At 35.8% G+C, this 17564-nt stretch overlaps 1 protein-coding gene across 2 annotated transcripts in view; it reads left to right on the forward strand.

The window, feature by feature from the left end:
- Positions 1-17564, forward strand: part of LOC136040559 (histone-lysine N-methyltransferase 2C-like) — a 173949-nt gene that overhangs the window by 41762 nt on the left and 114623 nt on the right. For both annotated transcript variants that reach the window (XM_065724776.1, XM_065724777.1), the window contains exons 8-11: positions 5047-5213; positions 7987-8174; positions 11405-11553; positions 15274-15362. In XM_065724776.1, coding sequence (XP_065580848.1) covers positions 5047-5213; positions 7987-8174; positions 11405-11553; positions 15274-15362 — 593 coding nt within the window. The remainder of the gene's footprint in view (positions 1-5046; positions 5214-7986; positions 8175-11404; positions 11554-15273; positions 15363-17564) is intronic.

Raw genomic sequence — 17564 nt, forward strand, 5'->3', positions numbered from 1 at the left:
TATCTTCAGATTTACAAAGAATGTTTTAATCTTAGCCATTTCCAATGGCTTTAGTATTTTTATTATGTGTAAGAGGGGGAGGAATTGGTCTTTTTTTCAAAGAAAATACCTCCCATTTTATTTCCAAAATGTGGGTTTGGGAGGAGGGTATATAGCAGCTCCAAAATCACGAAAATAGACGGGGGATATCGCCCCCCCACACCTTAAATCAGATTTCGATCCTTCTGATCCATACATCCCCTTCTCGTCCTCCCGTTGAGAACAGCTTAACAAATAGATTTCGGTAGACGTCTCAGAAATTTGAAAATGTTACAGACGGCCTTTAGACGTTATGTCGTTGTGTTATTTATCAGAGCGTTAGCAAGTGTGGAATTATGTAAATTTTATGGACTAATATTTCGCCATGCAACATCGATATCGATATACCCTATTAGTTCAGCAGAATAAATAAGTAAGTACTTTTATTACCCGAAAATTCACTGGAATTACTTCGGAGAACGAATGGAAAAAGAAAAGAAAATCACACTACGAACATAACCATAAGTAAACAAACACTATGTACACTAACAAAACTACTGACACATGATAGCTAGGCACAGGTTCGTCCTTCCCTTAGCCTTTTCCAGGAAATTCTCTACGACCCGGTTAATGCAAACTGTTGGATCGGACACTCCGTAATTACGCATGATATACGAGTTCTTCGTTCACGGAGGAAGTCTCAGAAGGAACTTCGCGAATCGAAAAAACAGAATTCTTACTTTTGTACATTGGGCGAACGACAAATAATTCCAAAAAGGTGCTATATACAGTACATGTGAGAGGGCAATGGCATTATACAGCGACGCAAGAAATCTACGGCAGAATCGATGTCTGTTACCAATGATTGATCCGTAAGCAATCCGGATTTTCACCGCTACGTGTCGTAAAAGCAACGTTCCTGTCGAGTAGAGGCTTCGACCGATTGGTAAACCAAGGTAGGTAATGCTCTCACATGGCTTAACAGCTGAATCACCTAAAGGAATTTCTTTCTCATAATACCCCGCGTTGAAGAACAGTGCGGCCGATTTAGACACATTAAATGATAAACCTATTTTATTATATTCCCTACTCAAAACATCAAAATTCTTCGATAGTCGATCGGCAGACCTGTTCAAATTAAGTAGGTCGTCAGCATACGCCATCAACGAAACATCGATCCCTTTTGAAACACAAGATGTAGCTACCTGGGTTTGTGCCGGCAGAACGCTATTGTTATACAAAGTTGGAGACACAACTGAGCCTTGCCTGACCCCTTTACGAATTGGTACAACAATGGATTCAGTCGAACACGAAGGTATTTTAATTTGTGCTCTAAGGTTATTGTACATATAATACACAACTCTGACAATACACAGATTTAACCCTTGTTTATATGCTTCTAAAAGGATCTGCGCATGCACCGACGAGTCAAACGCCCGGCTTACATCAAAAGAACCAATAACTAATGGGTCACCCGTTGCCTCAGAATCAGACAAAATAGCAGCAAGGGCGAACAGAGCATCAGCGCAACCAAGACCTACCGTAAAGCCAAACAAGTAGTTTGGCATTTGGCAACAGTTTCTAACATTCGGCAATGTTAGCATTTCAAAAAGCTTACATAAAACTGGCGACACAGTAATTGGGCGATAGGAGGAGCATATATTAGCTGGCTTCCCTTTTTTCAGGATGGGCGTAAGTTGTCCTCTACAGAAAACATCGGGCACAATACCGACTACGAATATGATCTGGTACAATAATGTTAACATTTCATATAAAAGACGAGTACCATTCACAAGGTGAAGTGCACACAAACCGTCAACTCCGCGCGATGTTTTCTTTTTCAACTTAAAGACATTTGCAGTTACATCTGAAACAGTTACGGTAAGGTCCGGAAGACTCGAATTTGATAGCACAGATTCAAGTTGGTCGATATATGGCCTTGCTACACTGGGATCTGGGGCACTAAATTAGCTCGTATAGTAAGCTCGCCAGTCGTTTGGGTCACAAGGCATGGACTTAGGCGTTTCTTGGTGGTCTTTCACGCGATCTTTCCATAGACGACTTGGATCGTTGATTATTCTCTCTGTATATTCATGTTTCACATTTGTACGATGCTGCTTGAGGGCTTTCTCAAAGTTACGTTTTGTGTGTTTACGGAGACAATTCAACACACCGGATTTTGGGCGACCGCCTTCCCTCAATACCGAGAACCAAAACTTAGCATCTTGACACGCTTTCACTAGCTCTCGATTCTTTGAGAACCCAGGGATTTCAGCATGTTTACGAATTTTCCTAACGGGAATAGCAGCCTTTTCTGCGGTTAGTAGTGCATGGGTGATTTCAGCACAAAAGCTATTGACCTGTATTTTAGTTTCTTGGATATTCCTTTGCACGTTGGCTTGTAGGAGATTATATGGTACATTGATTTTCTGCAGCGTCTTGTCGAGCACTGTCTGATAAAGAGGAAAGTCGGCCTTTAACCAATCCTTTATTTCGTACCACTGTGAAGAACTTTTTTCCTTAGGAATACACACATTAACACATGCTTCAATGGGGATATGGTCGTTGAAGTGACTTCCCATTAGCACGCTAACTGTGCCACTCACGTTTAATGTGCATGCGACATGGTCTATATTTGAGACTGAGCCACTAGTGTGTACGAAAGTAAAATCATTGTCTTTTGGAAGCACACGATACCGATTTTCCAGTGTGCTTAGGATCAACTGGGACCGAGGAGACGAGTCGTCGGCTAGAACACAGTTATAGTCTCCGATTATAATGCATTCCAGTTTGGACAACATAATGGTCTTGAGGCACTTAACAAGAGCACGCACTGCCTTTGAAAATTGGTTATCTGATTCTTCGTCGCTGTAGTTTGTGGGGAGGTAGACATTGACGATCACAAGATTCCCAGCTCTTATAACCATAAAGTTTTCAGCTGTATGAAGACTCTCGGAATCAACTGCAGAGCTGCATATTGCCTCGCCGACATAATTCTTCAATTAAGGGGATTCTGTGAGATACACCTCCGTTCATGTTCAACGACACGATCTTAGTACTTGCATGCTGTTCATTCATCGGAGCGTTTTTGCTTTCCAATTTGCTTTTTCATGTCAGGACATTGGAATGACTGACAGGTATGTTTTGTCGATTTACATGCTGCACAGCCAATTGGATTCGTGCAGGGGGTAGTAGCATTTGACGTATGGCCTAGGATACCGCAACGGGGACAAACCTGGGGAGCGGAACACGCCGCTGAAACGTGACCAAATTTCTGACAGTTATAGCATCGTTTTGGAAGGTACACAAATTCATCAATCAGAAAACGTTCAAACTCTATTTTTGGCGGACTTTTCATGGCCAGACCTAGCTGATAGCGGGAAGAAAACAACTTATAGGTTCGACTTCTACCACACTGCTCTGCCCTTTCGCAACCTGAAACGCAGTTTTTCACCTTATCGGCATCATATGTAGTCGGAATGTTTTTGATCACGCCTATAAAAACTGGGGATTTCACCCTAGCTTCTGCACTTTGCGACTTATGGTTGATAGAAGAGGCAATGCTGTTTGCCTTGACCTTCGTTTTACCAGCATCGTCCTTAATGTCGCTCCAAAGCGCGAATAAGATCAAATACATATTGTTGATGTAGTTTTTTTCTGATATTTGCCTTCTTGTCCTTTCTTTTGCATCGGCCTTTATTTTCGATTTTTTTGCTGATTTTCTGATGCTGATGTTGCCGATGTGGTTTCACAGCCACTAAGACAAATGACAGGTGACAGAATGCATTGGAATTATATAATTTGCGATATATATTTACACATTAGGCAGGTGGGGTTTAGGTTGGAGGCTCTGTCCAAATACTTTACCCCCCCCCCACCTAATGTGCTAATATATCCCCCAAATTATATTATTATATAAATTATTAAAGGTATATTTCATTAGGATTAACCTAACTTCACTTCTTGGGTGTGTTTCGTTCAATTAACAAGTATATTAAAAAGTTTTGCTATTAAATAGCCTGCTATCAGGTGACCTATAGCCACTTATAGTTTTCTATAGTTTTCTCTGATATTTCCATTCTTGGCCTTTCTTTTGTATCGGGATTTATTTTCGAATTTGTTGCTGATTTTTTCATACAAAACTAACCTTATTATTTAGTATTTGCCATAATAATAATTGTAATTGCTTATTTGTATTTAAATTTTTATTACTTACTCTCGTTGAAATGACACAATAACTCAACTAGTGATAACTCATATTAGTAACTTCTATTCGACCAATCAAATAGGTTCTTTTACATCTTCCTGTAAGGTTTTCTTTTGCTGTCACGTGATTTTTTTAAATGTTGTCATGCAGTCAGACATCGGTGTAAATCTTATCTTGAAAAGTACTTCTACCTTCACGCACTGCAGAAACCTTATGGCCTTTTTTTGTCAATGTGTACTTTGGTATTTTTCGCCATAAATTTTCTTCCTTTGATTAGGGAAGGTTTTTCATCCCTTCTGATTTTTGTAATAGACATATGAAAATTATCAACCCCCCCACCTCTTCCCTCAACACTCCAAATAAGTGGCAGCGTGACCCAGTTTAAATTTATCCCCTAACACAACGATTCCAAAACAATTAATTTGTGCTTTTCCTTTAAAGAAAATTAACGGCCTACCTGAAAAACGACGTCGTTAATAGTTGCAGTTCCGCTGGAAGTGGGGAGGGGTCGACCAAACCAATTTTCGAAATAGTAAGTTCCCCTTCTCTATCCCATCCTCTATATAGATGTAAGGCTGTACATATTTTACACCAGTTCCCATTAGCCTAAATAAAGCTTTTAAAGTAGGGCCTATACATACGCTTTAACTGGATTCCATTTAAGTAACAATGTACATTGCACATGCTGAAAGTATCTAGATAGCGCTGATGACTTTATTGTAGTTAGTACCTTTGGTGTTTTGATGTCATGACACTCTGTACCTAAAACCTGTAAGATGGTAGCATTAGTGATGCTTTGTCAAGTTGCGTTTTTCTTTTAGACGTCCGCACAGGATGGCAGTGTTCTGATTGTAGAACCTGCGTTGCGTGTCGAAATTCTGTAGAAGAAATGAAGATGCTTGTCTGTGACACCTGTGATAAAGTTTATCATCCTTTCTGTGTTAAGCCACTGCTTTCTAATATACCAAAGACGGGTTGGAAGTGCAAGGTTGGTCCTTTTTTTTAATTTTATTTTTCTCCTTCCGTCTTACTGGAAAATACCATTAGGGGTTAAAGTTCGAATTTTTGTTCCAATTCTTTAAGAACGACCCTTGAATCAAAAAAGCCGTTTAGTTAGAATAAATAGCTCTTTTGAAAGCACTAAAAAAACTTTAGCGTAAAGAGCGAGATATTGACGAGGGGGCGAACCCCCTCACATATGTAATAATTTCTGTTCTTTTTTAGTTTTAATGTTGCTCCTTACCTTCAGTTGAAAAAACTTGTTTTTATTTAGTTTCTGATCGTTTTTTAAATAATGCTTGGAAATCGGCACCCCCTTCATGAAAAACTCTTTTCCCCCATGAAAAATTCCCCCATGAAAAATTCCTCCATGGAAAGATCTTCCCACGTAACCGCCTCTCCCCAACCCCCACCAGAAAAAATCCCCCCTGAAAACGTCTGTATACTTCCCAATAACCAATACTACATGTAAGCAATGGGCAAAGTTCATAACTTGCAGCCCTTCGCCTAGTTACCCTCCAATTTTTTTGATTACTTAAAAAGGGGACAGCGTTCTCGCAGCATTCTAGGTCCACTGGGTCGATACGATTACCCCTGGAAAAAAACAACTACAAAAAAAATAAATAAGCACGCATCCGTTGATCTTTCTTCTGGCAAAAATACAAAATTCCACATTTTTGCAGTTCGGAGCTTGAAATTTCTTCAGTAGGGTTCTCTGATAGGCTGAATCTGATGATGTGTTTTTTATTAAGATTCTATGACTTAGGGGGTGTTTTTCCCTTTTTTCGAAATATGGCAAATTTTCTCAGGCTCATAGCCTTGGATGAGCTGGACTAAACTTGATGAAGCTTATGTATTAAAAATCAGCATGAAAATCCGATTCTTTTGATTTATCTATTGGTACCAAAATTCCGTTCTATAGAGTTCCGGTTACTATTAAGCCGGGTTGCTCCTTACTTACAATTTGTTACCACGAACTGTTTGACACGGAGTTTGCTTTTCCATTGCCTGCAACTACAGCTGCAATATTTATCAAAAAGTAATTAAATATATTCCGATTACAAAGGATTTTTTCGTTTTCTCCTAAATACTTGCATGGACTTAGAAGTGTTATTATATATAATTATGCGGCCAAAGTATACGTGTTACGTCGCTAATACTTTGCTTGGCTGGAAGTTGCTATTCCACTGGGAAATTAGTAGGTTGTACGACAAGTGTGGTTCAATCCCACTTTCTAGGGCTATTATGAGAGAAAGGTTGAGATGGCTAGGGCACGTTCTGCGGATGAAAGATGACAAATTGTCCTTTTTAGCCAACCGTCTAGGGCTAAACGGAAAGTAGGTTTTCCGCGGTTGGGGGGAGAGGATGCTATAAAGGAAGATTTAAAGAAAATGGGTACCTCCTGGGAGGTTGTTTCGAGGGAGACTTTGAATAGATTAGGATGGAGGAGGAGTGTGGGTAGCTGTGTTGGCTTCAGGTGGCTTGGTGCTGCGCTGAGTAGCAATAGTAGTAAAAGCCTCTGTTTAGGGGTGAGTTTGACTATGTGAAATTATGCTTCTTTATTTTATTCCCCGCTTGTTTTGTTGTTGTCAAGTCTTGTTTCTTTTCTTTGTCTTCTTTATTTTATTTTTCTTCGTAAATTTTCTTCTATTCTTGCTCTAAGATTTTTGTTTTGTTTTTTGTTTTTTTTTCTCTCCTTTTTCTTCTTTATTTAATTTATTTTCCAAAATTTTCTTCTATTCTTGCTGTACGATTTGTTTTGTTTGTTTGTTTCTTCTATTTTCTTCTTTATCTAATTTCTTTTCCTAAATTTCTTCTATTCTTGCTCAACGATTTCTTTTTTGTCTTTTTTCTTTTATTGTTCTTCTTTATCTAATTTCTTTTCCTAAATTTTCTTTTATTCTTGCTCTAATGTACAAATGGTAAAACATGAACGAGTTTTACTGCAAAAAAGAAGAAATTCTTAATATGACAAAAGTGCATGATTCGCTTAAAATTAAAATAAACAACTAAATTTTAATTAAAATAAAATTAATTTAAAATTTGAAAGTGCATGATTATCCCTAATAGACACACTTAAAAAATTAGATAAAAAAAAAGCTTATGCCAATTATTTGGAATTATTGGACCATTCAATTATTTCCATTAATGTTTTTTATTCTAAGTTGCAGTAAGTTGCAAAGTATGCAAGCGAATTTTGCGCCTAAAAGTGTCTATAAAAACAAATGGTAAAAAACAATTTGTTTTCCTGTTTTATTGTTTATTTAACTATGTGTCGTCATGTTCTATAAAATATTTTGTTTTCTTTTTGTTTTATGTTATTTTTTGTTTCGTTTCTTTTTTCTTTTTCCTTTAATCAGGTCTTATTAAGGTAGAATTAGGTATTTCAATCATACAAGTGCAAACCAATCCCCTAAAGTTACAAAGTAGTCCCACTTCTGGAGACACGTGCCTACACATAATACAATCAACAAAACTTAACCAATACCCTTCCGTAAATTCACCGTTTATATGGAACGGGAAAGTCTTAAAAAACCATGAAAAGGGTCTAAACCAACCCCTACCCCCTCGAAATTTTTGTCCGACTCGTAAAAACGGAACAAAAATGCCTATAAACAAATTTTTGATATGTTGTTTAACGTTTGTTTGTAAAATACAGCTCCCGCCCTGAACAAGAATCCTGGACACCCTCTTGCTTCTTCACCCTATAAAGACAAAATCTCCTACGATTAATAATATACTAATCATTGTTTTATATTTAGAACTGCCGTATATGCGGGGACTGTGGTTCTCGAGCCCCCGGCGCTGGACCATCTTCGAGATGGCATGCCTGTTTCACTGTCTGTGATTCCTGTTATCAACAGAGAAATAAGGGGGCTTGTTGTCCCATCTGTGGAAAAGCTTATCGATATAGTTCTAGAGAGATGTCCATGTGTGTCTCTTGTCGGAAGTAAGTATTTACTTTCCTTACGATTTCAAATGAAAATCTCTAGGTATTTATGATGGGGCAATTCTGCAGTTCAATTGTGTTTAGTGTATAATTGTAATGCTGAATTTGACAAATAATGGCTATTGATTGGCAATTTGAGCTCGAATACCGCATGGGAAGAAAACAATTCTTGATTCATAATCAATCAGTCAGTATCTTGATTGCCCTAAAAACAAACAAGGGTTCAATATGGAGTAGATGAGAGGACAAAAACAAAACAAAAGAAAGAAAAAGACACTCACAAAGAAATCTATGCTACAAACAATAGATTCAATTATTTCTACTAACACATTGCAGGATGGGGGCTGTTTGTCCTATCAAGCCTAGAGAAATAGTGACTGCGACGCTGGTCGTAGGCATTTTACCCATAGGCTGACAATAGTTTTTTGTTTCTAGCCCATAGGGGTATACACAAGAGAAATTTCGCGAAACAAAAATATATGGATCTAATCACATCAGTAGCTGTAAACATATTCTAAAATGGAGTCAATACGAGGACATGAGGCATCGCAAAAGCGTTGTAGAACCGAACGAGAACACGCCTGCTGTAGCTAGGTTTACAGCGAACTATTACACCAAACGCTAGCAAGGACCTTGCTTTTCGAAGCATTAAAATTGAGACTAATTTCGGCATATTCTCTACTAAACACAGGAAAATTTTCGACGATACAGTTGTAATAGTTGTAATACAGGTGTATATAGTTGTAATAGTTAGCACATTTCGAAGCCGCTTTTACTATTCTTTACCCAAATATTTACCAAATATTCTTTACCCAAATATTTCCCATGTTTTTCCGTTTCTTAGTTTCATCAGCGCAAATCGAATCAACGTAAATCAACTTAAACATCCGTAGATTGAATCAGCGTGGACGAATCCAAGGAACAGAAAAACATATTGAAAAACACACTTTTATGACCTCGAACAGCCGAGTTTGACTGGAGTTTTAAGGATAGAGAGAATGACTTAACTGCCTCTACTTTATTGTCCCCTAATCGACTGGACTTGTTTAATTGTCCTAGAGCTGTCCCAATTGTTTCGCTTGAACGATAAGATTTACTCCGTTATTTTTACCGCGTAGATAGATAGATAGCCTCTTAGTTTTTACTGTTGAAAGAAAATTCTCAAAAAGTTGAAAACACAAAAACCCAATAAAAAAAGTAAAAAAATTATAATAAAAGCATAAAACTAGATTTAAGTAAAAATAAATAAAATTAATAGTCTAATTTTAAAGTAAGTTTAATATAATTAAACATAATTAATGGTTTTATATAATTAGATTATAGGTTTTAAATAAATAAATATAATAAACGTTTTATATAACTAAATGCAATAAATATAATTTATTAAATATAATTAAAATGGTATAATAAATATAATTAATTAAATATAATTAAAATCATATAAGTATAATTAATTATAACTGATTAAATATAATTAATGGTCGAATTTTAAAGTAGAATGGGAAAATCTTGTCTTTGGCTGCTAAAGAATTTTTCGCCAGTTTCTTCAAGTCCTCTCAAAATGAAAATACATTTAAAATGTTCTATTTTTATAATATTTCCTGAATAGTACATAGCCAATCATAAACAAATCTAGACATTATTTCTATAAGATTAATAAGGCATTTAGATCAAATCCTATAGGAAGTTTTCGTTTTGAGTTTCACCGCTGCACATTTTTTTAAAATTCAGCCTTTAGCCTCTAAAAATTTTAAGAATTTAAGCCTTTGAAGATTGGGATGAATTTAGATACCATTGTCAAGACTTAGAAAAGAAAAAGAAAATTCTAACGAGGATTTTTTTTTTTTAAATCAACTTCTCGGTTTCTCTAAAAAGGAGGATTGTTTTTTTATTTTATTTTTTTTATTCAAGGGTTGCTTAAGGGACCATTCACAATGAGATTTTGCTCATACCTGGAACTGGTAGTGCCGATTTGAGCCAATCAGAATTATACATACAATTTTTCAAATAATCAGGAAATTATATATAAACTCGTGATTGCTTCAAATGAGGTCTAGCCAAATCCTGGTGTTTGTAACAGTTCATTGTGAACTGCCTTTAAGTGCCAGAATTGCTCCAACAGTATCAACGTAATCCTTTTTATCAGGCACCCATACTTGAATTTTTTATTTTATTTTATTTTTTTACTGGTGACGAATCTTTATAGTGGAATCGAATAGGTGCTGTCCTGAAATTGGACAATAGTTTATGTCGAAATAGTACTTAAAGTATGCCAAATTGATTCCGTTCAATTTTACCTGTGATTTTTGAGCCGTAAGAGTTTTTGGATAATATATTTAAAACTGCTTAAGAAGTATAAAAGAAAGCGTTGCCATCTGTTGTACGTCTGGCTGACAATTGTTTAAAATGGATCCTTTAGTATTGAGGGGATTGGAAAACAAAATTTATGACTTGAGGTGAAAAGAAACAGACAGGGGAGGAGCTAATGTAGTGACTAAAATGGAATTACAGGAATGCGCTTGTAAAATTAAAAAAATATGTTTAGTAGAAATTCCTACCAAATCTTTTTTTATGTTTTCCGACTGTGAAGTATGCTTTAACTAGCAATTTGCTGCAGATCCTCTTTAGCAAGCCATATATATATATATATATATATATATATATATATATATATATATATATATATATATATATATATATATATATATATATATATATATATATATATATATATATATATATATATATATATATATATATATATATATATATATATATATATATATATATATATATATATATATATATATATATATATATATATATATATATATATATATATATATATATATATATATATATATATATATATATATATATATATATATATATATATATATATATATATATATATATATATATATATATATATATATATATATATATATATATATATATATATATATATATATATATTCGCTCCAATTTTATTTTGTAATTTTTAAGTCAGTTGTATTTTCTCTCTTTTTTTTTTTAATGCTACTCATTTTGCTTATGTAGACAATAATTTAAGAAATAATTTTCTTCTCTAGGTTTGACTGGCGCCAAGTCGCGTTTTCTTTTTTAGGTTTACTTGAAAGCTTAAAAGTTTTTCCCAAAAGCGTAACTGTCGCTTTTTTGTATATCTAATCTCTGATATGGAAGTTTCTTATATTTCTTTCCTTCACAAGGTACGTTCACAGTTCCTGCGATATGGAAGCTGATAAGACAATATGCCAAAGACGCCGAGATGTGAACCCTGATTACGAGTATGTCTGTTCCGTTTGCAAGGGGGGAGTACAGTCAAACTATTGGTCTCAATCGAGTTTCGATACTAAAGGTAATTTATATTTAAATCTCACATGTTTTTTTCTACCCTCTAGAACTTTCGGTAAAAACCATACATTTTCAAAATTCCGATTTAAAGCACCAAGGAGAGTAAAAATGATATCTGGTTGTTAAGATTGGTTAAGTGAAAAATTAACCTAGTGTCAAGTTATCTGGTTTCTAGTATCTGGTGTGTCTAGTATAGGGGACTCTGGTGTCTCTACACTGCCAGACGTGTCTTAAAAAATAAAAAAGAAAGGAAAAAAAACACCACATAGAAAACATACTAATTCGAGTGATATATCTTTTAAAATAATACAAGTAAGGAATAATTAAAACGAATAATCTACTGATACATGGCATGATGAACTATTCGACTTATCCATCTTAAACAAAAAGCGAATTCTGACGCTCCTCATCCACTAGACTGAACCCACGAACTGAAAATAGAGGTTTGTTTTTAGCCCATAGAGGCATACATAAGAGAAACATCGCGAAACGAAAAAGTACAGACCAGATATTTTTTTTAATAGCCGTAAACATATTCCGAAATGGAGTTATTTTGTGCGAGGATATGATGGTATGGAAATGGCAATGGTGAGGATATGAGGTATGGCAAAGGTATTGTACACACGGGCTAGAGTAAGCTTTACAGCGGACTAGCACGCCAAATGCATTTCTAAGTTTCTCGCTTAGACGTGTGATTAAGAGTGCCCTCGTCGATTTCACACTTTTGCCCTAAAAATTTCATATTTCCAAATAACCGAAGAGAAATTGTTTTTCTTCTTCAATGAAGAAACTTTTTTCAAGTTTTTATTTTTATGTCATTTGTACTTTAACAAAGAAGGATGTCTTAATTTGGTTTCTAAATGAGTTTTTTGATCTATATGGCTTTTCAAAATGACCTAATCATGTATTATATTCTCTGTATGGTCAATTTTTTCAATTCATCAGTGTTTTCTTGCATATTCAGTTTCGAGGAGCAGCCTAAGGAGAATGCTTAGAGCAGATTGGACTCTTTCTCATAGCTGCAAAGTTTCAGATGACTTTTTCACCGAAGCTTTTTTTCATTTCTAAGGATTGTTTAATAAAATTTTACGTTCTAGGTTTCTATTAATAGCGTCCTTGCAAAATTTCTTGTATAGTACGTGGGGTCTAGCCTCGTATCAACATGGACAATATATCAATATTGAAGAAAGTGGCGTATAATGAGACGTGTCTCCGTTTGACGTGGCAGGTTATGTACGTCAGTTGACCTTACGTTGATTGGCTCACTATGTGAAACAATCCTGCTTTCTCTACCCTCCCTTACAATTTTACAGTAAGTGAATAGACAGATTTTTTGGATGAAGCCATACAGATTGCCGAAGATTGTCCTTTTCGGCCAACCGTCTAGGGCTGTACGGAAAGCAGCTCGTCCGCGGTTGGAATGGGAGGATGCAATGAAGAAAAATTAAAAGGAAATGGAAACTTCCTGGGAGGGTGTAAAGAGGGCCTCAGGCTGTAAAGAGAGTAACTGGGTTGGCCTCAGTCGGCTTGGTGCTGCGGTGAGTTGTTAGTAGTAGTGGTAATTGACGGTTATGCTGCAGTTTATTGTAGGCTAAATAAAGAACAAAAGTATGAAACGGTAGATGGTGCTGATAATTTTTCTTTGCGACACTACTACTACTACTAATAACTCACCGCAGTACCAAGCCACCTGAGGCCAACACAGCTGTGAACACTCCTCCTCCAACCCAATCTATTCAAAGCCTCCCTTTTTACACCCTCCCAGTAAGTTTCCATTTCCTTTAAATCTTTCTTTATGACTCCCTCCCACCCCTGACGAGGACGACCTGCTTTCCGTTTAGCCCTAGAAGGTTGACCGAAAAGGACAATCTTCGGCAATCTGTCATCCTTCATCCGTAGAACGTGGCCTGCCATCTCAAACTCTCTTTCATTATAGCCCTAGAAAGTGAGATTGAACTGCATTTTTTTGTACAGCCTATTGTTTGAAATACGGTCAGTCAGCCGGGTACACAGAACAATCCGTAAGGAATTTCTCTGGAAATACATCTAGTAAATTTTCATCCGCTTTTCGGATCACCCATGCTTCAGAGCCATGTTTGACCACTGTCATCACTGTAGTTACCAGTATTCTAATCTTAGTTTGCAGACTTATCTTCCTATTCTACCAAACTTTTTTTTAACTGTGAAAAAACACCCTGAGCCTTTGCTTATTCTACTTTTAGAATCTTCACTGCTCCCACCGTCTGTACTAATAAGACTACCAAGGTAAGTCAAACTGCCCATCTGATCAATCTTTTCGTTACTCAACGTCACCTTTTCGTCTTCACTTATTCGTAGCCTTAGTGAGTTAGTCTTCCTTACATTAATTTTCAAACCTATTCTATCACCCTGAACTCGCAAAACCTCTAAAAGTTCATTTATTTTATTCTAAAAGTTCATTTATAGTTCATTAAAAGTTCATTTATTTTCACACTTTCATCTAATATGCTTAAATCATCAGCACAATGTAAGTCCAGGGTAGTTTTTCCTTCCCATTTGATTCCTAGGTCTCCCATTGCCTTTCCTGTGCTCCTTAAGACAATGTCCTTCAAAATGATACGCATAAGCCAGCTATATACAAAACCAGCTGCTAACCTCATTTCCTACCTTAATTGCTGCAGTATTATTCTCATACATAGCACTAGTCACTTTAGCTTATTTGTCTAGTATACCTTACAAGGACCTATACTAAAGCTCTTCTATCAACCGAATCAAACGCTTGTTCATAATCTATAAGACTGAGGACCAAAGGTGTTTGATAACGAAGGGACTTCTCAATTATTAACCTAAGAGTGAAAACTTGGTCGACACATCCTCTACCTTTTCTAAAACCGCATTGTTCTTCCCTTAAAACTTTGTCTATAGTATCTCTTAGTCAAAAAGTATCATATTACTCAGTAATTTGCTACATACAGAGACCAGATTAATGCGTCGATAATTACAACACTCACTCTTGTCACCTTTCTTATACAGTGGTTTAATTAAGATTTTCCTAAAATCATTGGGTACTTTCCCTTTTTCAAAAATCATCTTCATAATCTTCAGTAGCTTATTTCTAACCTCAAAGCCACTATATTTAAGAAACTCATTTACCACACTATCAGCACCTGGAGCCTTATTATTTTTTAACCCTTTTAGCTCTGTCGCTAATTCTTCCTCAAAAACAAATCTTTTTTCACATCCTTGTGACACTAGTGCTGCTCTTGTAAGTTTTCGATACCATTTGGTAAGGGATCAGGGGCGTCAATACACGAAAATTTAGTGTAAGGGTGAAGTATTTCTTCCAAAATCAGGAGGGGGGGGGGCTTTTTTCAATAAACTTAACAAAAAGGGTGTTTTTCAATGAACATACCAGTAGGATATTTTTTAAATCTTGGGGGGGGGGGGGTAAATTAGCCCCCTCCCCTCCAATAGACATGTCTGTCCAAGATTTATGGCTTTTTAAGTAATTATGTGTTCTGCCAGTGTATATCTCCTTAGCTATCTCATATAGTTTTTTTGTTTTCCATTTCTTTACACTGCATCTACGTAAACGTTTCTCGAGAAGGCTATTTGTAAAATATCATGTAGGAGATTTATAAGTGGGGGGGGTGTGATTCCAAGTATGAAACCATGCGAAATTCGCTTTTAAATTCAGAAACTAGTATGTGCTTTTCTCTCTTTTAAGTGTCTCTATTTATTTCAGGTGAAGAAGAACCAGAATTTTCTCCAAATCTTGGTCTTTCCCAGGACTCTTACGGAGAAGATCTGTTTAATGATTTTGACTCAATTATGGTAAGTTTATGTAAGGTGGTTTGCAAAGATTTTTCTCGTAGAAGTCACTCCACCTCTTGATTCATGTACTTCAGTAATCAGCAGGTAAAAGTGTCACTAGCCATTTTTTCGGGAGGGGGGGATTTTATTTATTGCCTGGCTGCTTATAATGACCAGAAAACTGCAGTAAAATTAGGTAAAAATTCAAAACTGACAGTTATACTGGTTAAAGGGTTGAGTGAAAATTAATCTCTTATTTTACTAGCTGTTTGGAGGCATGAGAATGGGGCTTTTCCCCCCTCCAAGACTGAATACATCAGGCTGTTTTAATGCTAAACTTCGTCTAAAAGAAGCAATACCCACCGTGTTTAGCATCTAATTAATATTTTATTTCTTTTGTTTGTCATTGAAATTATTTTTGAACGATTTACAGCTCTTCTGCTAAGAAATAATGCTTTTATGACTAAACTCCGATGGGGTAGCCAAATTTGAGCCCGTCTGATGAACAAATGTTGTATTGGCGAATATTCTTTTCGTATCTATTTCGGATCAGATATTTGAAAAATCTTTTCGTGACTAGAAAAATTTTGTTGATTGGAAATAAAAACCTGTTTACATAATAGTGAAAATCTACTATTGCCGTTATTTTTTACTCAAGAGTTTATGTTTTTTTTTTCTAAGAATACTACATAATTTCTATTTCAATTGGAATACGAACTGGAATTCTTATCTTGACGTCGCTTGGTTATTTTAACTCGATAAACTGCAGTATCTTCCGTCACCTTGTCACTTGTGCTCGATTGGTTGGTAAGCAAATGCCATGTCGATAAATATTCATTTACTTCTGTTTCAGATCAGAGATTGAAAATATAATTTCCCTAACCGGAAAAAAACTCTTTGAATCAAAAAAGAAGCTTCCAGTTTCAGCAAATTTTCTTTTTAATATTTTAGGTTGACTCCACGACTCATCTCTAGTCTAAAAACTGAATTTCAAGAAATTTTAGCTTAGGGCAAATTGTATTTGAATAAATCAATCTACCACACTCACTTAAAATGCATCTTATTCGGTCTTTAATGTTATGTGCTTTCTAAGCGAGTTGCGGCCTTTCTATTTTGGAATCACGCCAATTGGCTTCTTGTCTTTGAATGAATCCGCCTTCCGCATCCACTTAAGATGCATCTCATTCGGTTTTTAATCTTATGCTTTCTGAGTAAGCTGTTACTTAAGATGCATCTCATTTGGCTTTTAATTTTATATGCTTTCTAAATGAGGTGTGGTCTTCGTATTTTCGAATCACGTCAGTTCGATTCTTGTCTTTGAATGAATTCGTCTACTGGACCCACTTATGCATCATATCCGGTTTATAGTTTAATCTACTTTCTAAGTGAGGTGTCGCATTTCTATTTTAAAATGATGTTAATTGACTTCATGTCTTCTTTTCTTCTTCTAAGCAGAAAACTCTTAGCGGTAAACTATATGAACGTTTTTGACCACCAAATTTCGTCAGTGATTGACAGTAAACGTTAAGAGGCCGCTGAGAGAGAGGCCAGCTCTTAACATTAAACTGCATGTACGTTTTTGACCACTGTATTTCGTCGGTGACTGTTCAGAGAGTGGCTTGCTCTTAATGGTAAACAACATGTTCGCATTTTGAACACTGAATTTTGTCAGTGATTGACGGTAAAGATTAAGAGAGCCTTGAGAGAGTGGCCTGCTCTTAACGGTAAACTACATGAATGTTTTTGACCACTGTATTTCGTCAGTGATTGAAGAATAATTGAATTGTTTTTAGTTGAATAATTCAAAATGCCAACTCGGTTGACAATTCCGGTGATCTTCTCTCATAGAACTGATCGGAGTAAGAATGTCTCCTAAACATATTCCAAAGACACTACCCAGTATTATATATGGCTCTTCTGACACTACCCTGTATTATATATATATATAAAATCTATTTTAAACTGTCAAAATATCATCGCTGCTAGGCTTAAAGGTCGAATCTGACATTATCAAGCTTTTGAAATAATTTCTAGGGAGGAATAGCTAGGGGAGGATTTCTAGGGAGGGTAATGTAGTTTATCCTCCTTATGTCAATCCCACTATCATACTTCAATCCTCCTTATCTAAAAGGTGATTCTTTTCTTGAAGACATCTTGGCTAGTAATTTCGGTAATTATCTAAGAAATGGGGAAAATGTCAAATAATACTTTTAGGTGTAAGAG

This window comes from Artemia franciscana, chromosome 21 (genome assembly GCF_032884065.1).
Source record: "Artemia franciscana chromosome 21, ASM3288406v1, whole genome shotgun sequence".
In the NCBI taxonomy this organism is placed as follows: Eukaryota; Metazoa; Arthropoda; class Branchiopoda; order Anostraca; family Artemiidae; genus Artemia; species Artemia franciscana.